Below are 17,693 nucleotides of genomic sequence, written 5' to 3'. Positions count from 1 at the left end.
GTACAATGAAAAATAGCAGCTATTAAGAAATTCGACAGCTGATGAATATAACCGAACATTCGAGGATCCATGATCCTGGACGAGTTCCAAGAAGCGAGTCCTGGCAGACCAGTTTTGGTCATATTTCAAATTGGCAAACGAATTGCTTCCCTTTTTTTCTTGGGAACCAGCAGAGGCACTTTGAATTAAAGCAACCGCTGATTGGCGGTTTTTTTTGCGGTTGACAGGGTCACCACGTTGTCGCGAAACATTGCCAAATCCCTCTAATTAGTTCAATTTCATCGACCGATCGCTTTTCTTTAGTTTTCGGCGCGCTGGCGTCGCTCCAAACCATCGGTGTCTGCGGCTACGGATTCTGTTGCACGCAAGGGGATGAAATGGCGAGGGAATGGCGCAGTCATGGACGATTTTAGGCTTTCAAACGTTCGTAGCGAAGGGGATGGTATAAATTATCGGGTTAATCGGATGATTCGGTTCGACTCTGCAGCAAAGCTGGACGAAATTTCAACTGGGGTTGTTTTTGTTTTAAATTTGGTGTACGTGATTTTGGGAAATAGACGTCTTGAAGTATTAATAGAGTTTATAGGTTTGTTTAGAAAATAGTTGTCGTAAGAAAGAAGGTATTTGAAGCTTTCACTGGTTGGTTTTTCGTAGTTAATATTAATAAGATATTCGACGTTTCTCTAGCCTTGCTTCTTGAAGACTCACCGAGGAATCCTTGTATCGCTCCCAGGGGCATCACGAAGAGACTGACGAGAAGGTCGGCGACGGCGAGCGACAGAAGAAAGTAATTCGTGACGTTGTGCAGCCTCCTGTCGAGACCCACGGCCAGGCAGACCAGTATATTGCCCAGGCCACCCGCCACGATGAACACCGCCACGAAGAGGAAGCTCCATTCGAAACGGCGGCTCCTAGTCGACGAACTTAATTTCGCTCTGTGCGAGCAGGACACCGCGAGATCCACCGTAGTCGCATTCTCCGCTGGCGTGCATTCCAGGATCTGCGAACGCAACGAGGTCGAGGGGAGATTTCATCCAGACCTTGCTGACGCAAACGAGTGTACAATTTATACTTGCGAGGACCTTCGCCAACGTGCTGAATATTCAATCGAATTTTTCCTCGTTTCTAACGTTACGAATACCCCTGGTACCTTCTACCACTAGTTAAAAAATGTTGGCGATCAGATACCACGGGAATGTTTTGGTTTCTTTTTTTAAAGGAAGGATAAAGGATCAAAAAGATAGCAAAATTGGGGTAATGCTCCCGAATTAGAATACTATTCATAATCATATAAAATACACATAAAAATTTGCAGTTGAAACTGTTGTCTCGCTAATTGAATAAAACCGCAAATAATTATGGCACAACAATGTATTTCCAAACTTACGTAATTTTATTCATTAAAATGGTCTCTAGTGTGTGCAACAGCTGGTCCCGAACGTATATACAGACCACGAGTACCGCTGTTGTAAAATTTACCTGTTTCGATTAAAAAGTCAAACAAACCCCGTGTTTTCTAAATATGCCAATGTGGTGCACGTTTTCTGAATAAACATCAATGGGCTAAATATCTCGAAGAGTAGATTAAGTAAAAGGTATCGCAAATAAAATAAAATTAAAAATGCAATAGTTTGGTAAAGAATAACTGCACAATTTATATTCAATGAGACGAGGCAGGAGAGCTTCAAGGACGTAATTATGTTCGATAGAAGACGAGCATTTTTCTCAGGCCGTCCCACGTCTCGGACGACCGGGAAACGAATCTCGAGCTCGCGTTAATTAACGCAATTCCCTGGCCGAGGGTAGGAGGGAAGTGCATCGCGTTTGGGTTAATGAATTTTCATTTCTGCGGCGACCGAACGCTCGAAACAGTCCAGACGTTCCAAGCAGAGCTGCGGAACTTTCCGAAAACGTCAAGGAACTTCGCTTGCGAATGTTAATCGTCCGAGTTAAACGGATTCGCAACTTGCAAACGTTGTTACGCGTCTTTCTGGGGAGATAAAGAGTCCGCAGAGAATAGTTCAAGAAAAAGACGGGGTGAATTCAAGCCGTCTCGAAACCGAGTTAATCGTGTTTCGACCGACTTACGTCATTTTACGTGCTTTTAATTCGCGGGGGAGTTTCATCAGCTTTGCGTAACTGGATTCATCTTGAGGAGAAGTGAGGATCAAAGAGGAACTTTCAATTAGCTTCTCATAGTTTTATACCTCCAGATGAGTTAAGACTACGATTATCAGAAACTTATTAATTTTCAGAAATTGAGAAAAACGTAGAAGTGGTCTGCATGCGGTGAAGTCACATGTGCTTCGAAACCTTCGAAGCAAAGATCCTCAGCTCCCTATATTGAGAATGCCAAGAATCCTAAGAGTTCTGAGAACGCTACGAATCCTAGGAATCCTTGGTATCTTTGAAATCCTCACCTCGTTCTCGAACGCCGTCTCGTTGCACTCCCTGAACCTCGGTATCCTCGAGAGGAAGACACCCTCCACGCTTTCCAACCCGCTGAGAACCAGTGACACGTTCACGTCGCAAGAGTAGTCGCAAGGTCTGCAGAGCAGCGTCATCGACGAGGTGAAGGTGCCCTTGTCCGTCGTGCAGAGGTGATCGAACCCCAACAGACCAGCCCCGCACTCGTCCACGCAGCCCAAGAAGCTGTCGTTGCAGGGCACCTGGTGGAGCATCGCCGTCAGATTGTTCGTCCAGGCGGTCAAGTTCCCGTCCATGGTGTCCTTCGAGTTCCACCCTTACGGAGCTACATCAGCACACTTTCACCTGGACTCCATCGAAGGACGATCGTTCACCAGCGTCGAGGCATCCTCGACGCCAGGGCACTTTCTCCACGTGCCTGTTCGTTTCCACGGATACCGAGCCTCGACTTTGTCCCTCCCTCCGCATAGTAGATCGAAGACGGTTAGCCAGGCGGATTCAGGAGCGCACCAGGCCACGGGACAAGTCGTGTTGATGGCATGGGAGACCAGTCCTGGAAGAAAAGCAGTTAGTTGTTGCAGGTTGGTTTAGTGAGGCTCGAGACCAAGGAGGAGGAGGGTCGACTTGGCCTCCTCTGGTGTTAATCTAAGTTTGCAGGAGGATAGATTACAGGCTTCTGTTGCTATATATGAAATATTGAATGTCATAACTCGACAGTTTTAAAGCAAGCAATTTGAAAGCAATCTAAGTCTTAGGAATCAATTGAAAGCATCGTCAGTGGAGGCCCACAAGTTCGCACAGTTTTTCATTTCGAGAATATCCGCAAGAAGCAGCTGTCTATCCAAATCTATCCGAGTCTCAAGCTTCATCAACGTTACCAATGCTACCACGTCATCCCTAACACAGAGCTGAGAATTCCTACCCCTGTCTTACCTTTCCAACTTCGTAACGCAAACACGATGTGGATGGTCGAAGTCCCCTTCTGTTAGGCGGCGCACGCTGCCTCGTAAAAGGCGCCTCGTTCCTTGCATCGCTTTCAAATTGACCTCTGAGCAGAGAACCGAGCGGGTTAGGAACAGGATACACGATCACGACCCCCGCAGGAGGGGGATGGTGCGTTTATTCAACGGCGATCCTCGTTTTCCGGAGCGGTTTATGGATTCTTCAGGTCCGACTTTACGACTGGCTGCGCTACTCGCGTTCAGGGGTGTATTATTCGGCCCTCTCCTCCATCTGGAACAAACGATGACAGGTTCAACTTCTCCCCGAAGGAATCGATTTATTGCCCCCTGAAATTATTAGTCGAACCGGTTCCCCGGTTAGGGTCTCGGGTACTAGTGGATCAGGTATACCCGCGGAATTGGCAAAAAAAAAAAAGAATATTCGGCTGGAGAGGATAATTGGATAGGGGTAGTTTCGACGGGAAACTCGAGTGGCGGCTCCCAGAGGAAACGTGAGCGTCAGGATTCATCTTTGGCGAAAAGTGGAATGGTTTTTAATCTAAACAAAGTATACTGATTTACCTCTTTATAATATTCGTATAAATAAGAACTGTATCCAAAAATTTGTAAATGGTTATTTAATTGGCCGTGGTAGGTTTAGTGTTAATCATTCTATATGCTAAATATAAAAATTCATGATTCTTGATCTGAGACGATATTACCTAGTTTCAGAGAATTTATGATCAATCCACCGCGTAAAGAGAATTTCCTTGAACGAGTATTACAAGGAAGGAAAAGGCATGCATAATCCATCGATCACTTTCGGTTTCTCGCCATTTTATGGGGAAGGGGGCATGGAGCCCTGTGGTCTTTGATGTCACAGATGGAATATTTATCGAGGATTATAAATCACCGAAAGCATTTCAGGAATCGATGCTGATCCCAACGTGGAAATAACAAAGTCGAGGAACCTTCGGGGATGTTTTCTACGTTCCGTCGCTTATATTTTATTCAAGTGGCGTCGTGGCCAAGAATCCAGGCTATAATAATATTGCATCGATCAGTAATAAAGCGAGCTTAAGGCGACACCGATACGTATCTGACCGAATTCGCTCGATAAATCACAGACGCGGATAAAACACAGTGACAGCCGCGATAAGCCGTCCCATTTATGGATTTCGCTAGTTTTCCTGGATATGCCAGGAAAATATTGTTTTCCCTTTCGTTTGCGTTTTCTGAGATGTCAAAGGCTACACGACAAATATCAGGGATGTCGACAACAATTTTGTCAGCACTAAGATACAGCAGACACATAGTAATATTAACAAAATTCCTCGACTTGTAATTTTTATATCTTATAACCGAAACAAAGTCGTTGCCATCCCTAATAGTGATCCCTCCAGAGGTGACACGTTGAACATCTTCTCCTCTGGTTGGAAAGTTGGCAAGCAAAATGGCACAGGCCTCCATGTTTACGCGATTGAAGCGACCTTGCAGAGAAAAATAAACGTGTATATCCCAGGCGTTACCACTCCATCTTTCTCAAAGAATCTTTCGAGTGTTCAATCGTATCCAAAGAATTTCAAACTATAGACACTTAAGAAAAATGTCATAGTGTAAGAAGAAAAAGGATGTGCGTTGGTCCTGTTTACGTAAGTTACGTCTGAGGTCGGCTGGATCCCACAGGAGCAAGCATGTTTCAATTTTTAGCCGACGGGTTAACCGTGGGAGGAGAATCGCGATCCAAGTTCGTGATCAATTTTTCACCAAAGCCTGATAGATTTTCCTTCCGCTCGGAAAATCCCCTTTCAGCGTGCCACGATTTTCGTAAAATTCCCAAGGAAAGGGCGTGCATCAATTACAAGAGGCTGGTTTGAAACTTTTTTCCCGCGAAACTGGGTCCTCGTTGCGTTTGTGAGAAACTTTGGCCAAGTATCGACACCGATTCACGCCATGGGACGCGTTTCAAACGTGTATGAATCACGTGAAATATTATTGCTTCCCCAAAGGTCGTATTTATGGCCCCTGCATCGCACTACGTCATGTCCAGACTGTAATATTAAAATCCATGCACCGCCAATGGTCCAATTGACGCCACAATATGATGCTTCATGAAAATTGTCACTTTGAAGGGAAAATTCTGGGTACTATTATTGGTTCTATTCTACAATTCGTATTTAAATTCAAGGCATAAGTGTTCCAGTGCTCGACTATAGGTGAAAAATCGTTTGTTAAGGACGCGTTCATCCTTTACGCTCTTATTACGTCGAACGTGATTGTTGCTGATTATGATCAGCGACTGTTACAACGCGAGTTAATTCCAATCCAGTTACGCGACAGAGTTTGAGGGTTGATTCATTGTGAGCGCAATATCCTGGAGTTAATAGAGACACTACGGCTTCTGTAGCTTTTGATGAAGTTGGGAACTGTTTACCCCGCCGACCGCGGATGCTTATCAGTTTCTTTAACGACGGAAATTCGAATTTAATTTACGATATTGCCCCGTACCGAAGATTCCAAACTTTGCGAACGCGTTTATTCGACGAAAAACTTTAGAAGCAAATATTCGCTAGCGGGGAATAACATTGCCAGAACGATTTGAGATTTTTTTGTGAGAGATGGTTTCAATAATTTACGAAGCGAATTGGTTAAGTTACTCCAAGAATTAAAAATGTAAAATTTACTCGAAAGTCAACGTAGGTATTAATAAAAATTGAATTATTTATATTCTTTGCTACAGGATACTATCGAGTGTCTCGTAATTTTTCTAAATTCTGCAATGATCGAATATCTGCTAGATATCCGCGACATCGCCCTCTTTGTTGTGATAAAGTTACTTTCTTTATAGGAAAGGCTCATTTCATGGTTCTACGGTTCATTCGAGACGGAATTTCGCGCGAACGTCGCTTTTCGAAATTCTCCTAATTCAATCAGTAAATCTCTGCGAAGTTTTCTCATTTCGCGGAAAGTTCACTTGTTTCGGATTGTTACTAACCGACACGTTTGCTTTTCACTTGTTTCGGTTTGCTTTTCTGCGGTGCGAGTCGAGCATCGTGGCTGCTCAATTTTAAAAACGCCACCGTTGCTACATGCACATTATTGACCAATTTTTTCAAATATTCATATCCCAATAATATTCGACTAATGATATTCGCACAATATTCAAATATCCTTGGAATGTTTAAATTATTAATTTCTTCGAATACCCTGAGCTGCTTCATTCCTGATCATCAATTCAATTTCATCGCCACAGACTCCGTTGAAACTTAATCTCGTATCCAGTGTTTGCCAGATACTCTTTCAACAGCGAACGCCTCGATTATATCTCGAATACCGAGGATCTCGCGGAAATCTGTACATTGAAATCTCCTCGTAAAAGATGCATCGCGCAATATCGAGCATCCTTCCTACACGTCCTCGGTTCCGTCCTTGTTTATATTTCATCCCACGGAATCCTTTGAGGACATGGAGAAAAAGACGGGCAAACATAGATTAAACAACCAGTCTACTAATTCCATACTTCTTGATGCTCTACTTGCATCCAGAAGCTTCTTCAAGCTGGCCTTTGTTTCCTTGCTCTTTAGTCCACCGATGACCAACCATTATTCTCAAGTCGCAGTCCATTGTTTCTGGAAAAGATGACTCTAGACCAGAGTTTGTTTGTTCGTCGTCAAAGAAGCCTAATGAGAGTGTATCGTCGCAGTTCATATTAATTTCAAACTGGACTCCGTTTAATTGTTCACATTCCCCTGTTACGGATGGCGTACAAAAGGACATAGAATCTGAGAAACACGCAACGACGATTCCACGCAAATTCAACTTACAGTCGCATACCTGGCTCGAGGAAATGCACGTCCGTGCTTTGAATTTTCAGGAACCACATGATTCATGCTTTAGAAAATTAAATTGAGAATTCTTGGGATCCTGGAATTCGATCACGTTGTTATTTTTACAATATGTACCGATGTAAGGCGATCTTTTCACGCTCCGTATCCAATTGTTATACCAATACAAGCGATCCAACAATGATTCGACAGAAATAGATAGCGTTTCGCTCGAAAGTGTTCGAATGCTTCCGTGATCCTCGGCATAAAGTGGCCAATAGGATTGTTAAAATTGCTTCGCTGGACCAAAGGTATAACTCGGAGGCAATACCAGGCACTTATATCCGTTCTCATCGCGGTTCTCAATTATTTCCTGTGGACATAACAAAGGGTTCCAAGTTCCTCGTGCTGGAATGGTCAGCATCAATTCCCGCGCCTTTCTTCTCCGTGCAAATGAAAAATCCTTTGACCTTTTCCTGGAACGGGCCAAGAAGTTGGAAGGAAGAGCTCTCCATTCATTTCACCGAGTTCGAGTTTGCACTTTTAGTTACTGCTAATCAGGACCGCCTAATTAAAAGCGTCTTATTTCGAATGCGAAACTTCTTCCATCTGATGGTGCGCCGCGCGCCGTAGGTAATTTCACGCAGACTGTTTGTTCTTCTAGCTCGTAAACCCTTCAACCATTTATTCCTGGGCGAGGAATCTCGTTTTTGAAACGTTGAATTAACTATGGGACCTATAAGTCACTCGAATGGCCGTTAGAATATTTATCCCTGGCAGAAATTTTCATGGTCGACCGTGGCTCGCGTTGGTCCAGAGAACGCTCCCCTAAATTCGCCGTAGCGCGGTCATTTCGTTAGGTAAATTAGTAACCCCGCTGCATCCCCTAGTAATTAATGCGATCAGATCCAGCGGAAAGTAGCTTTAAATCCCGCTCGAGTTGCTTCGCGGGTAAATTGTGCTTCTAAGCAGATTGATCGACGTTCGACCCGCTGATCGAAAGTGCTGTCGATGGATAACGCTGTTTCGGGGTATTTCGACCGTGATCGATCGACCTGCTTCGTTAGCGCGTCCATTGCCAACTTACCCTTTATATTTTTTTTATATTCAGCTGACGCGAAAATGAAATCACAAAGATATAGAAAAATTGTTTACACGTGACACTCGAGGAACGAAGAACTCGACAATGTAAGAAAAGAAAAAAAAAAATGGGGAAACGCGTTAATTTAATAACCTGAAAATGCGAACTTTGGAATTCCGGAAGTTTGCAGAGCTGGAAGTATAGCGATACGAAAATGCACAGGAGCATACAAACACGCGGGAAAGGATAAACACGGTTCCACGGAACCGAGGGGAAGCGAAAACGCGGCGGTCCGGAGATTTAGAGATTTCAAAATACAAATAGGAAGAAATATAGCCGGGACGCGAAGGTCTAGGGATTCGAAACGGAAATATAGATATACGCGTAAACACAAAAGCAAGCAAACATAACAACACGAAGGGTACGGGGGATGCACATACTGGGATGGGATCGATACTGAAACGGAGCGTCCACTTTCTGGAAATTAAAATATTCGAAAGCACTTATCTTCTAAGAGGGAGACATACATTTTCCATTGCTTATTCGTTTAAGGATTGAGACTTCTTGCTAACCTGTTGCAAACAATGCTTCGTATCTTCCACGTGACATCTTTCAATCCCCGTCAAGCTTTCGTTCTTTAACCGGAGAGATTTATTTATAATTCTAACACCAGTGAATAATTTATTGGGAATCTTCTTTCCTTTCTTTTTACAGTAAAGCGTTTTCAAACCCGTTTAAAGTTGAATGATGGCCCTTTACATTTAAATCCAATAATACATGTAACAATTGGATATAAAAACTGTATATAAATATTTTCCCCAAAGGCACTACAATCCATAAGTTTGCGACAGTATATTTATCAAACTCAGCTTTCAACTTATAATTGCCCCTGCGTCAACTTTCCACACCCCCGAGCAACGATAAACTCGCCTTTTTTTAAATCGTCCGTCCCGCTGGGGGTTGTTGGGGCGTTTTTAAACGTTTCATCTGGAAGATTTCTAATTAAGAACCACCTTGTGGGTCGGGTCCGTTAGCCAGGTGCGAGACTCCCTTACCAGAAACGCTCCAGCAGTCTCGCGCGTTGTTCAATTACACTCGCAATTAGCCAGGCGATAAAGACCGACATCTCGCAAACGAGATTTCCATTTCCAGGCCGTGAAGACATTTGCAAGTTGGGAAAGCAACGAGACGATGGACTAACAACCAAGGGATCGCGTTATCCGAGCTGACTTAGTATGGATCTTGTTACGCGGATTCGTGAGGTTATTACTTTCCCATAAACCGACGAACATTCCACGTCCCATCGTTTACTGCCTCAAGTAACCAAGGCCAAGGTTACCAGCGATAAAAGTTGTCGTTTGAAAATTGTGTGTTTAGTGAAGTTGTTATTAATAAACTTCTGTTATGTGAATTATTTATTATTGAAAGTTTCTACTATTTCAAAGTCCTCTTATTTCAACATAACATGGGAGTATCATATCTGCGTCGACATTTGGGACGATTATCTTGCAAAACTGATTTAAAGTCGTCAAGATAATTCCACGACCCCAAAATTGAAAAATTGAGACTCGTCTATGAACAGTCTTGAGAATTCGTGAGAAATCCAGCAATCTGGCCGAACCAAATAGGACCTACCAAGATTGAGTATCCCCATCGGGGACCTATCGATTCTGCTCATAAATTAAGTCGACGAACTAGCGATGTCTCAGCTTACTTAGCGTTCAAATATTAACTGTCGAAAGAGAGAAGCATTCGTCACTCCCGCGTTAGAAATCAGATCTTCATAAAGTATTGACAATTACAGAAAATCTAAAAATAGATGAGGGTACCAGAATAACCAGAAATCTCACAGGATCGTAATCATTCATTTTTGCAAGGTGGAACAAAGTTTCATTGTAATAATAGCTGAACGTACAATCAATGAGAAAATTCATTCTTTATTTAGATAAGGATTTTATTCATCTGTGGTGCAGAAGTTATCACGGACAAAGTGCATCGGCCGTTCTGCTGGTGCGATGGGGGGAAAGCTTGGATTCATTTGATTGGACATCGACTGACGGGAGCGGGATACGGATGTAATTTGTTAACGGGGCTCGCACGGAAAATAATACGACTCGATAACGAGATATGACACATCAGGTTACTAAGGCCAATGACAGTGTTTCGTGTCACAATGAATTCCTCATCTCGAGAGCCTTTAGAACCATAATTTTAGGTAATCTTTTTAAAAAATGCAAAATTAAAGTCGGTTTCCTAATTTTTCTACCGTCATTAATCGTCATAAAAAAAATAGTAAAGGAAACTTTGATTCGCCTCGCGCACGCTGGCACTAATTTTAATTTACAATCGCAGAAACGAACAAAATTTCGTCGTCGCCCGACGAACATTAACACGCACGCGTCTGCTGAACGTATTTATCAAATTATACGTGTATGAATTATACGCACGAAAGCTGAATAAATTTTCAGCGAGGTCCGAAATTGAATTACACGACAAACACACGACGCATCCAAACAGTCGTTCTCTTGAAAAATGTTAAATATTCATCGTTCGTCGCTGTTTTTTTCGGCCCTTCAAACATCGTTTTCAACCGTATACCTGGACGTTGATTAGCCCTTTGGCATTTGTGCAACCAAAATGACATGAACGCGACAAGAACGTGACGCAAGGCAATAACCGAAACAGCGATACCGATGAAATTCGACGCTGATCACACGCGGTATTCTGATTGTTTTTTCAATTATTTTTCTATCATCGCGACGAACGCGAGCAATGAGAAATCACACGGAAAATGTGGTAGTTGTAACGAAAAAGAATAATTTCAAGGTGGCACAAAGTACAATTTTTAATGTTGACAGATTATTCGAGATTTAAGGATAAGAATATCCTTCATCTACGAATCTCAAACGTAAAAATATTCTTTTTCGTTTGAGGGGGTGGCTCTCAGAAAGTTTGGAAACCTCTGACGTGAAACTTACCCTTCATTGAACATGTACTCTGATTGTTTTCAAATTTAATAATGACAACACGTTGTTATCACTATTTCAACCCTTAATTCTATTTCATTCGACGAACGTTCTACTCACATTCTTCTAGCGACTCCTTCCTCCGTGTCAGGAACTTCGCCAATCCTCTCTTTAAATCTTCTTACGTCGCAGCTGAATTCTTCTACACGGAATCTCCTGGTACCCCCGCAACGTTCAAGTTCGAGCAGACAACGTCAATCACGTTTCACAGCACCATAAGACGGCCGCAATCTCACTGACGGGAACCGCCGAAGAATCGAGGGATCACCGATAATCGATAGTCAAACAATCGGGATCGGCGGAGCTTTCAAGATGTCCACGGAGACAGGTTGCAAGTGCTTTAGCGACGGTACGGTGTCGATTTAAATTTCAAATTGTCGCCAAACATTCAGCAAACACAATAACGATCGATTCACCTAGCTTTCTCGATAGGTCCGCGACGCGAGGCTCGAGTTCCCGCTGAAAGATATGAATCTGCGAATCAGATCGTTAAGTGACGTTATTAAGTCTCGAGTGGCCGTTATGGGGGGTGTTGGATATAGTGTGCTATCGAGACGTAGTGTAGGGTCGTTTAAGCTTTAACCCCTTCGTGCTAGATGCTGAGGAGATATTACTTTTCTTCATTTTAGAGTCGTTAGTATGTTTTGTTGCAAATTTAATGGCGACTGAAGAAGCAGATGAAGGAAGTGATTTAGGTTGTTTTCACGACTGTAGTAACAGTTTTGGGAGTCCGGTTAAAAGAGTATACTAATGAATGTTGAATGATTGTCAGTAAAGGAGTTAAAGGTATATTCTGCATGAAATTAGCCTTGAGAGGACGTCGCGAAGGTTGACCATTCTTTTGACGGTTTTAGATTTCTTTTGCTCTCGTGGCGCGCAGATGCAGTTGACCGCCACGTTTTGAACTATGTTTACAATAACTGAAATGACTATAGACAAAGTTTTATTCGATATTTCTTATAAAGAAACGTGCCCCAATTCTAGTACCCTCAGTCAATGGAACCTGTCCGCAGGGATTTTTAAAAATTCTGTTTAGATAGATTTTAATCTAAAAAATTTCGGAATTTGCGAGGTTCGAGAATACCTGACTGGCGCGAAATTTGCAATTTTGGAGCGCTTGGAATTTCAGCATAGCAGACTGTGAGTTTCAGTTTTGAACAAATGGAAACTAGAAACTTCCGACATTTCGTAATCGAGCATCCAGCATTGGAAATTTCAGGCGTTCACTTCCATCGGTTTTTGGAAACTCTACTCGTTTAGAGACTAATTTTGAGGTGAATATCCGATTATCGAAATTCCTGACGCACGGAACGCTCGCTATTCCGACGACGATGGAATTCGAGGATTTTCGATTTCTGATATTTCAGCTACCCCAAAATATTTAGACTATTGGCACTCCGAATATTTTTATAGATAACCCAGCAATTCAAAATTCACGTACTGAAATATTCATAAGTACAATAACAAAATACGACTCACAATTCTGCAATTTCCAAAAGATAAATCGTCCCGTTCAGAGCAACAATTGTTTCCAGTCGCATTCATTCTGAAGTTTCGGCGATTCTCGAAACTCGATTTCGATTTTTTTTTTTTTTTTTTTGTTTCTTTTATTCAAGTAACGTCACAAAAATTAAATTTGCACTAACTATTCGCGAGTACGTAATGATTCAATTCCTGCAGCGTTCTTCTTCAATCACAAGATCAATTGAAGGTGATTTATGTTCGTAATGTTTCCAGTGAAGACACGGTCGAAGTACACCTGCCCTAACGCACATCCTCGCGGTTGGGCCGCGTGGATCACACTGAACACTGAACAGCCCGGCGGTGGTTGCGATGGGACGCTAGAGAGGGAGAGAAAGAGCGAGTGCGTCGCGCGCCAAAACTTGTTATCTTTCGATGATTCCAACTCGAATCCAGGTACGAAATGATGGAGTCATATTTGAAATTTTATGAATTAAGCCAGTAATATGTACATAGTACTACATAGTACTACATAGTAAATTTATGATCGAATCGTGAATAAAATGGTATAAACTTGTAGAATTTCTTGCAAATTCCACACAATGACTGAGAAGTTTTCAGTGTAAATGAAGAGTCTCCAGTTCGAGATGTTTTTTAATCTGCTTCAATTTATTTAAAGGAGACAATTCTCTGATTCATTAAATCCGAAGAATCTTAATTACTAAATCCAATGAATCTGTCCTTTTTAATTTTCACGAAGAGATGGACGTTGATTTGCAAACATAATCGAGCAATTATTCCCAGAGAGGAAAAATGGTGGAGATGTCGAGAGCAAAGGACAAACTGTTACGTCTTCCGCCGCAGAACTCCCAGCCGGATAAGAAAGTAAAAGACATGTCTATTTGCCCTCGAATCCTCTCGCTTTTACCTTTTCCCTATTTTCTGATTCCTTTTTAACCCTTTCACGCGATAGTTCGTCACACTCTTCCCTTCGAGTCTCGGTTTATTTCAGCCTGGCCCCTTTGTCGTGCTTTTAACGGGTTTTCTTATCTCCGTGGCTGTCCTTCCTTTGACTGCGTTCATTTTAATTATATTTAATTTTCGAACACTTTCTGATTTCTCGCGACTCAGCACATATTTCTCCTGTTTCCTCGGAGAAAATCTTTGCCTCGGGTTCTCGGTGAAATTTGAAACGCGAGGTGGAGAGGAAAAATAATTCCTTTCGTTATTGCGTTTGACGTCCTTGTCCCCACTTGGAGAAAATAGGAAGAATAAAAACGATTGGAGGATCGAGATCGAGATAACAGACAATGATGTACGTCGATAACGTTCGTGCCGATGTTTGCTAAATTTGTAGCATGACGCACGTGGATGTATTCTTGGCGAAGTCACATTTGATATTAACCCCGAGGATACTTCCTGCTGGATAAACCGGTACCACATCCAATAACTGTGGTGTCGAACATTCCAGGCAGCATGGAATTATAAATTTTAATCTTCCGCGGTGATCTTCGAAATTTCTGAGGTCCACAAGATCCAAGAACGCATGGAACATTAACAAAAATAAATACTTTTTTCCAAAATAACAAATGAAAAGTTACGCATAAAAATCTTTAGTAATTCTAAATAATATATAAATATCTCTATTCCGCCAAGCTTTTACTTAAGAATAGTATCGCATTAGTAACATTAATAAGCGCTGAACTTCGAGACTACATGTCATGGTCTTTTGTTAACATAAGTTTCGGTTAGTTTAGGAACAACTCGATGAGCACCAAGACCATCACTGTCGATATTTTTACCCCGTGGTAACTATGTTCGCAAACTTCCAACCAGTCTCGTCACGGAAATAGGCGCCGTTAAATTTGCAAAATCGAAAAGCGTAAAATTAAAACGCTGAGTTGGATTCCTGATTCTCAAATTAGAACAACTTAATTCTCACTGATCGTTACAAATTATTTCCCAGGGGAAAATGAGTTCCTTCTTATGAATTGGCATCGTTTATTCTCTCTTAATTATGCTATTCTGGACTATGTACACACTCTTTGATAAATCACAAGTCTCTTCGCGTGTAAAAATCGCAGTTTTTCTCGAGACGAAAAATGTTGTAAATATAGTCGATTCCTTGAACGACAGGTCGGAAATGAGCCCCTTCGCGAAAGCGTACAATATTCTATCTCTAAAAAATGACAGCTGACGGCTTCTCTTTAATTTTGTCAATAATACAGAAAAGCGATGCAAATTATTTATAAAAAATAGGTCAAAAAATGACTCCACCCACGGTTCATCCAACCGTTTGAATGTTCATGATTGCTCAAAGATCCTTCGTGTCGCATTTACGCGTATCATTGGCAAATAAACTGCACCGTGAGTTCGCATATTCCACAGGCAAAATGCAGCGCGTGGAAGCATCGAAGCGATTCGCAGCTTTTTCGACCACCTGTCCGTAAATGCCGCGCTAAAACGGACACACATGTTCCTCGTCCCCGCTCTGTCGAACGTGATAAATTTTTGACAGAATTCGCACGCGGTCGGGACCCCCCCCCCCCCCAGCTCATTACCCGTGTCAAGAATTTCTGTCCAGCGGTAAACGTTACTCCCGCTGTAAATGTTGCAAATTGCGATTGCAGTACCATTTAACAGAGACAACACGTCGCGACGCTTTCCAACAGCGCTTTAGTAACGTTTCGGTTGATGGAAATGGTACTGTAAATAAAATCAAATTTTCATAAATATATCGTAGGGATTGTTGAGACAGGATATTAAGTAGAATATTTTGATTAGACTTCATTTTTTATTAAATAGATAGAAACTAGTGGTTTCGTTTGGAAGATACATTGTTTTATTTATCAGCTCTGGCGAAAACGAGCGAAAAAACATCATTTGTCGAGACTAATTGCGACCAAATTTTTTGTACAAATTAGCCCATCCAAGGGAAAGGGTGTCTTAGAATCCACTGAAAAGATCTATAAAGAATGCCCCTGACAATGAGTGATGTTCACGATGTGAGAGGAATTCGTTTCCTCGTTCATAAATTGCGTTTTTATCTTGCCAGTGCTATTAGTCATTAGTCTGTATTCTACGAAATCCCGGCCAGCAGTGGAATGACCTTATTCAAAAATTCTCGTTTAGTACAAGAAAAGAATTCTAGCATACTCCTTTTGCACTTTAATATTAATGCGTGTCCTAAATATTTCTACCTTCGTATTTTCAACATTTTTAACGCCACCTTGACATTCAGTGTCAGAAGAGAGATGCATATTGCAGCACCGAGGTTGGCTCGAAAATACGGGACCAAATGAACGTAAAATCGCGCGTGTAATACGTCAGCGAGGAAGTTGTTGTACCGAAGTTTTACGTGCACGTTAAATAAACAAAATTGTACGTCGGTGAACCGTGAATACGACTGTCCCGTCCTGAAAAACGTGGCTAATTAATTTTATTCGTTCCTCTGTGTTACTGCTCCTGGAACCGTGACTACGCTACTAATAAAAGAGATAGGGGAAAGAATACATGCGAAGGACGATTCCCGAAGTTCGTGTTTAATCTACGAAACACGAACTTACGCCCTGTCCCCTTGTATAATTGAAACTGTCTGAAGTTCTGTCGACGAATTTCAAGGTATCCTGTTTGCCCTCTTTCCCTCCAGATTGAAAGTTCGAGCTCGTCTCGAATACAGACCGCAGAAGTAGTGATTTGGATCCATGTTTCTTTAAAAAATATACAATTTTTTTTATGCGAGAATCGTATCATTTTATTCATATTTTTATCCTTTTCAAAGAAGTGGTGCTTATCTGCAAATGAAACGTAATACTTCAGGGGTGGTATCAATGGCAAATACAAAACAATTTTATCTGCCAATTTACGTACTAAAATTCAATGAAGCTACCCTCTCCCTTCGCGAGCCATACTCTGTGGAAACTTTCCACCCTCGTGGGGAATCTTATTGTTATCATTATTGTTCTCCCTAATTCTCGTGGCGTGGCAATGTTATGCAGAACACGCCTGAAAGTTTTCACTTTGCGGCAGAAAGTTCTCGGCAACTCTCTAGTAAATCGCGAAAGTGTACCGTTAGGACGTAATGGGGTACTTTGTGACTATCCCTTATGGGTGCAACGTAGAGTTTGTAATACCGAGGGTGTAAATTATTCTTACCCTTCAACCTCTTCGTTTAATACTGATTAAACGTACTTCATGTAAATGGGTAAATAGGTAGGAGAATTGTCGAGAATCCGCTAATCCGAGAATAAAATTGTTAGAAAACCAGTTACACAAAGGGCTGTGTACTTACGGTCAAGGGACATTGTAGAAGTATTCATTTCTTATGGACTACTAAATATTTTCCAGATAACTGCAGGGATTCAAGACGTTTTACGTATGCTCGCGTATAGATTAACGTATTAAAACGTTTAGAGCATGAAACATGAGACCACGTTATCTTAAATGTGTTCCACCCTGCCTTGATTTATTAAGGCTCCAGCAAACTTTCGTCGTTCGTGCTTATGACGGACCCATCATCGTGAATTTTAACGAGTTACCCTCTGTAATGATCCCTATTTTTCTGTTTACGCGGATCGGGAAGGAAAATGTGGCATTTGAGGGTACGATAAAGTGTGTTTATTAAGGCCCTTATTAAAGGATACGATAGGACGCACGTTAAACCCTGTATATTACATAAGTTTGCATACTAGTAGATAATTCACCAAATTTTTATGCTACTAACGAACTATTTTTACTTAAAATTTCGGAATAATAAATCGCAGAACAAGAAACGTTACATTTGTTTTCTTTTCAGTATTATTCAGTAGATCCAGTGGTCCAACAAATGAAAACTAAACAACGAAACGAATCAGTTCCAGGATTAAAATCTCTGTTGCACGCTCGAGGTTAATTACAAACTGTCTACAGGCTTTGCGTTATTGATTAAAGCCAG

At 41.7% G+C, this 17,693-nt stretch overlaps 1 protein-coding gene across 2 annotated transcripts in view; it reads right to left on the bottom strand.

Annotated features, from left to right (window-relative positions):
• The window catches only part of LOC128886105 (alpha-1D adrenergic receptor), a 39,866-nt gene extending 28,357 nt beyond the window's left edge, over positions 1-11,509 (bottom strand). For both annotated transcript variants that reach the window (XM_054140679.1, XM_054140680.1), the window contains exons 1-4: positions 11,360-11,509; positions 3,361-3,660; positions 2,421-2,980; positions 709-1,000 (exon numbers count right to left, since the gene is read on the bottom strand). In XM_054140679.1, the coding sequence (XP_053996654.1) occupies positions 709-1,000; positions 2,421-2,723 (595 nt within the window). In that variant the 5' untranslated portion in view covers positions 2,724-2,980; positions 3,361-3,660; positions 11,360-11,509. The remainder of the gene's footprint in view (positions 1-708; positions 1,001-2,420; positions 2,981-3,360; positions 3,661-11,359) is intronic.
• Positions 11,510-17,693: the final 6,184 nt, after the last annotated feature.

This window comes from Hylaeus anthracinus, unplaced genomic scaffold, assembly GCF_026225885.1.
Source record: "Hylaeus anthracinus isolate JK02 unplaced genomic scaffold, UHH_iyHylAnth1.0_haploid 11982, whole genome shotgun sequence".
Taxonomy (NCBI): Eukaryota; Metazoa; Arthropoda; class Insecta; order Hymenoptera; family Colletidae; genus Hylaeus; species Hylaeus anthracinus.
Note: the sequence above shows the minus strand (reverse complement) of the source record. Positions and strands in the feature narration are given on the sequence as shown.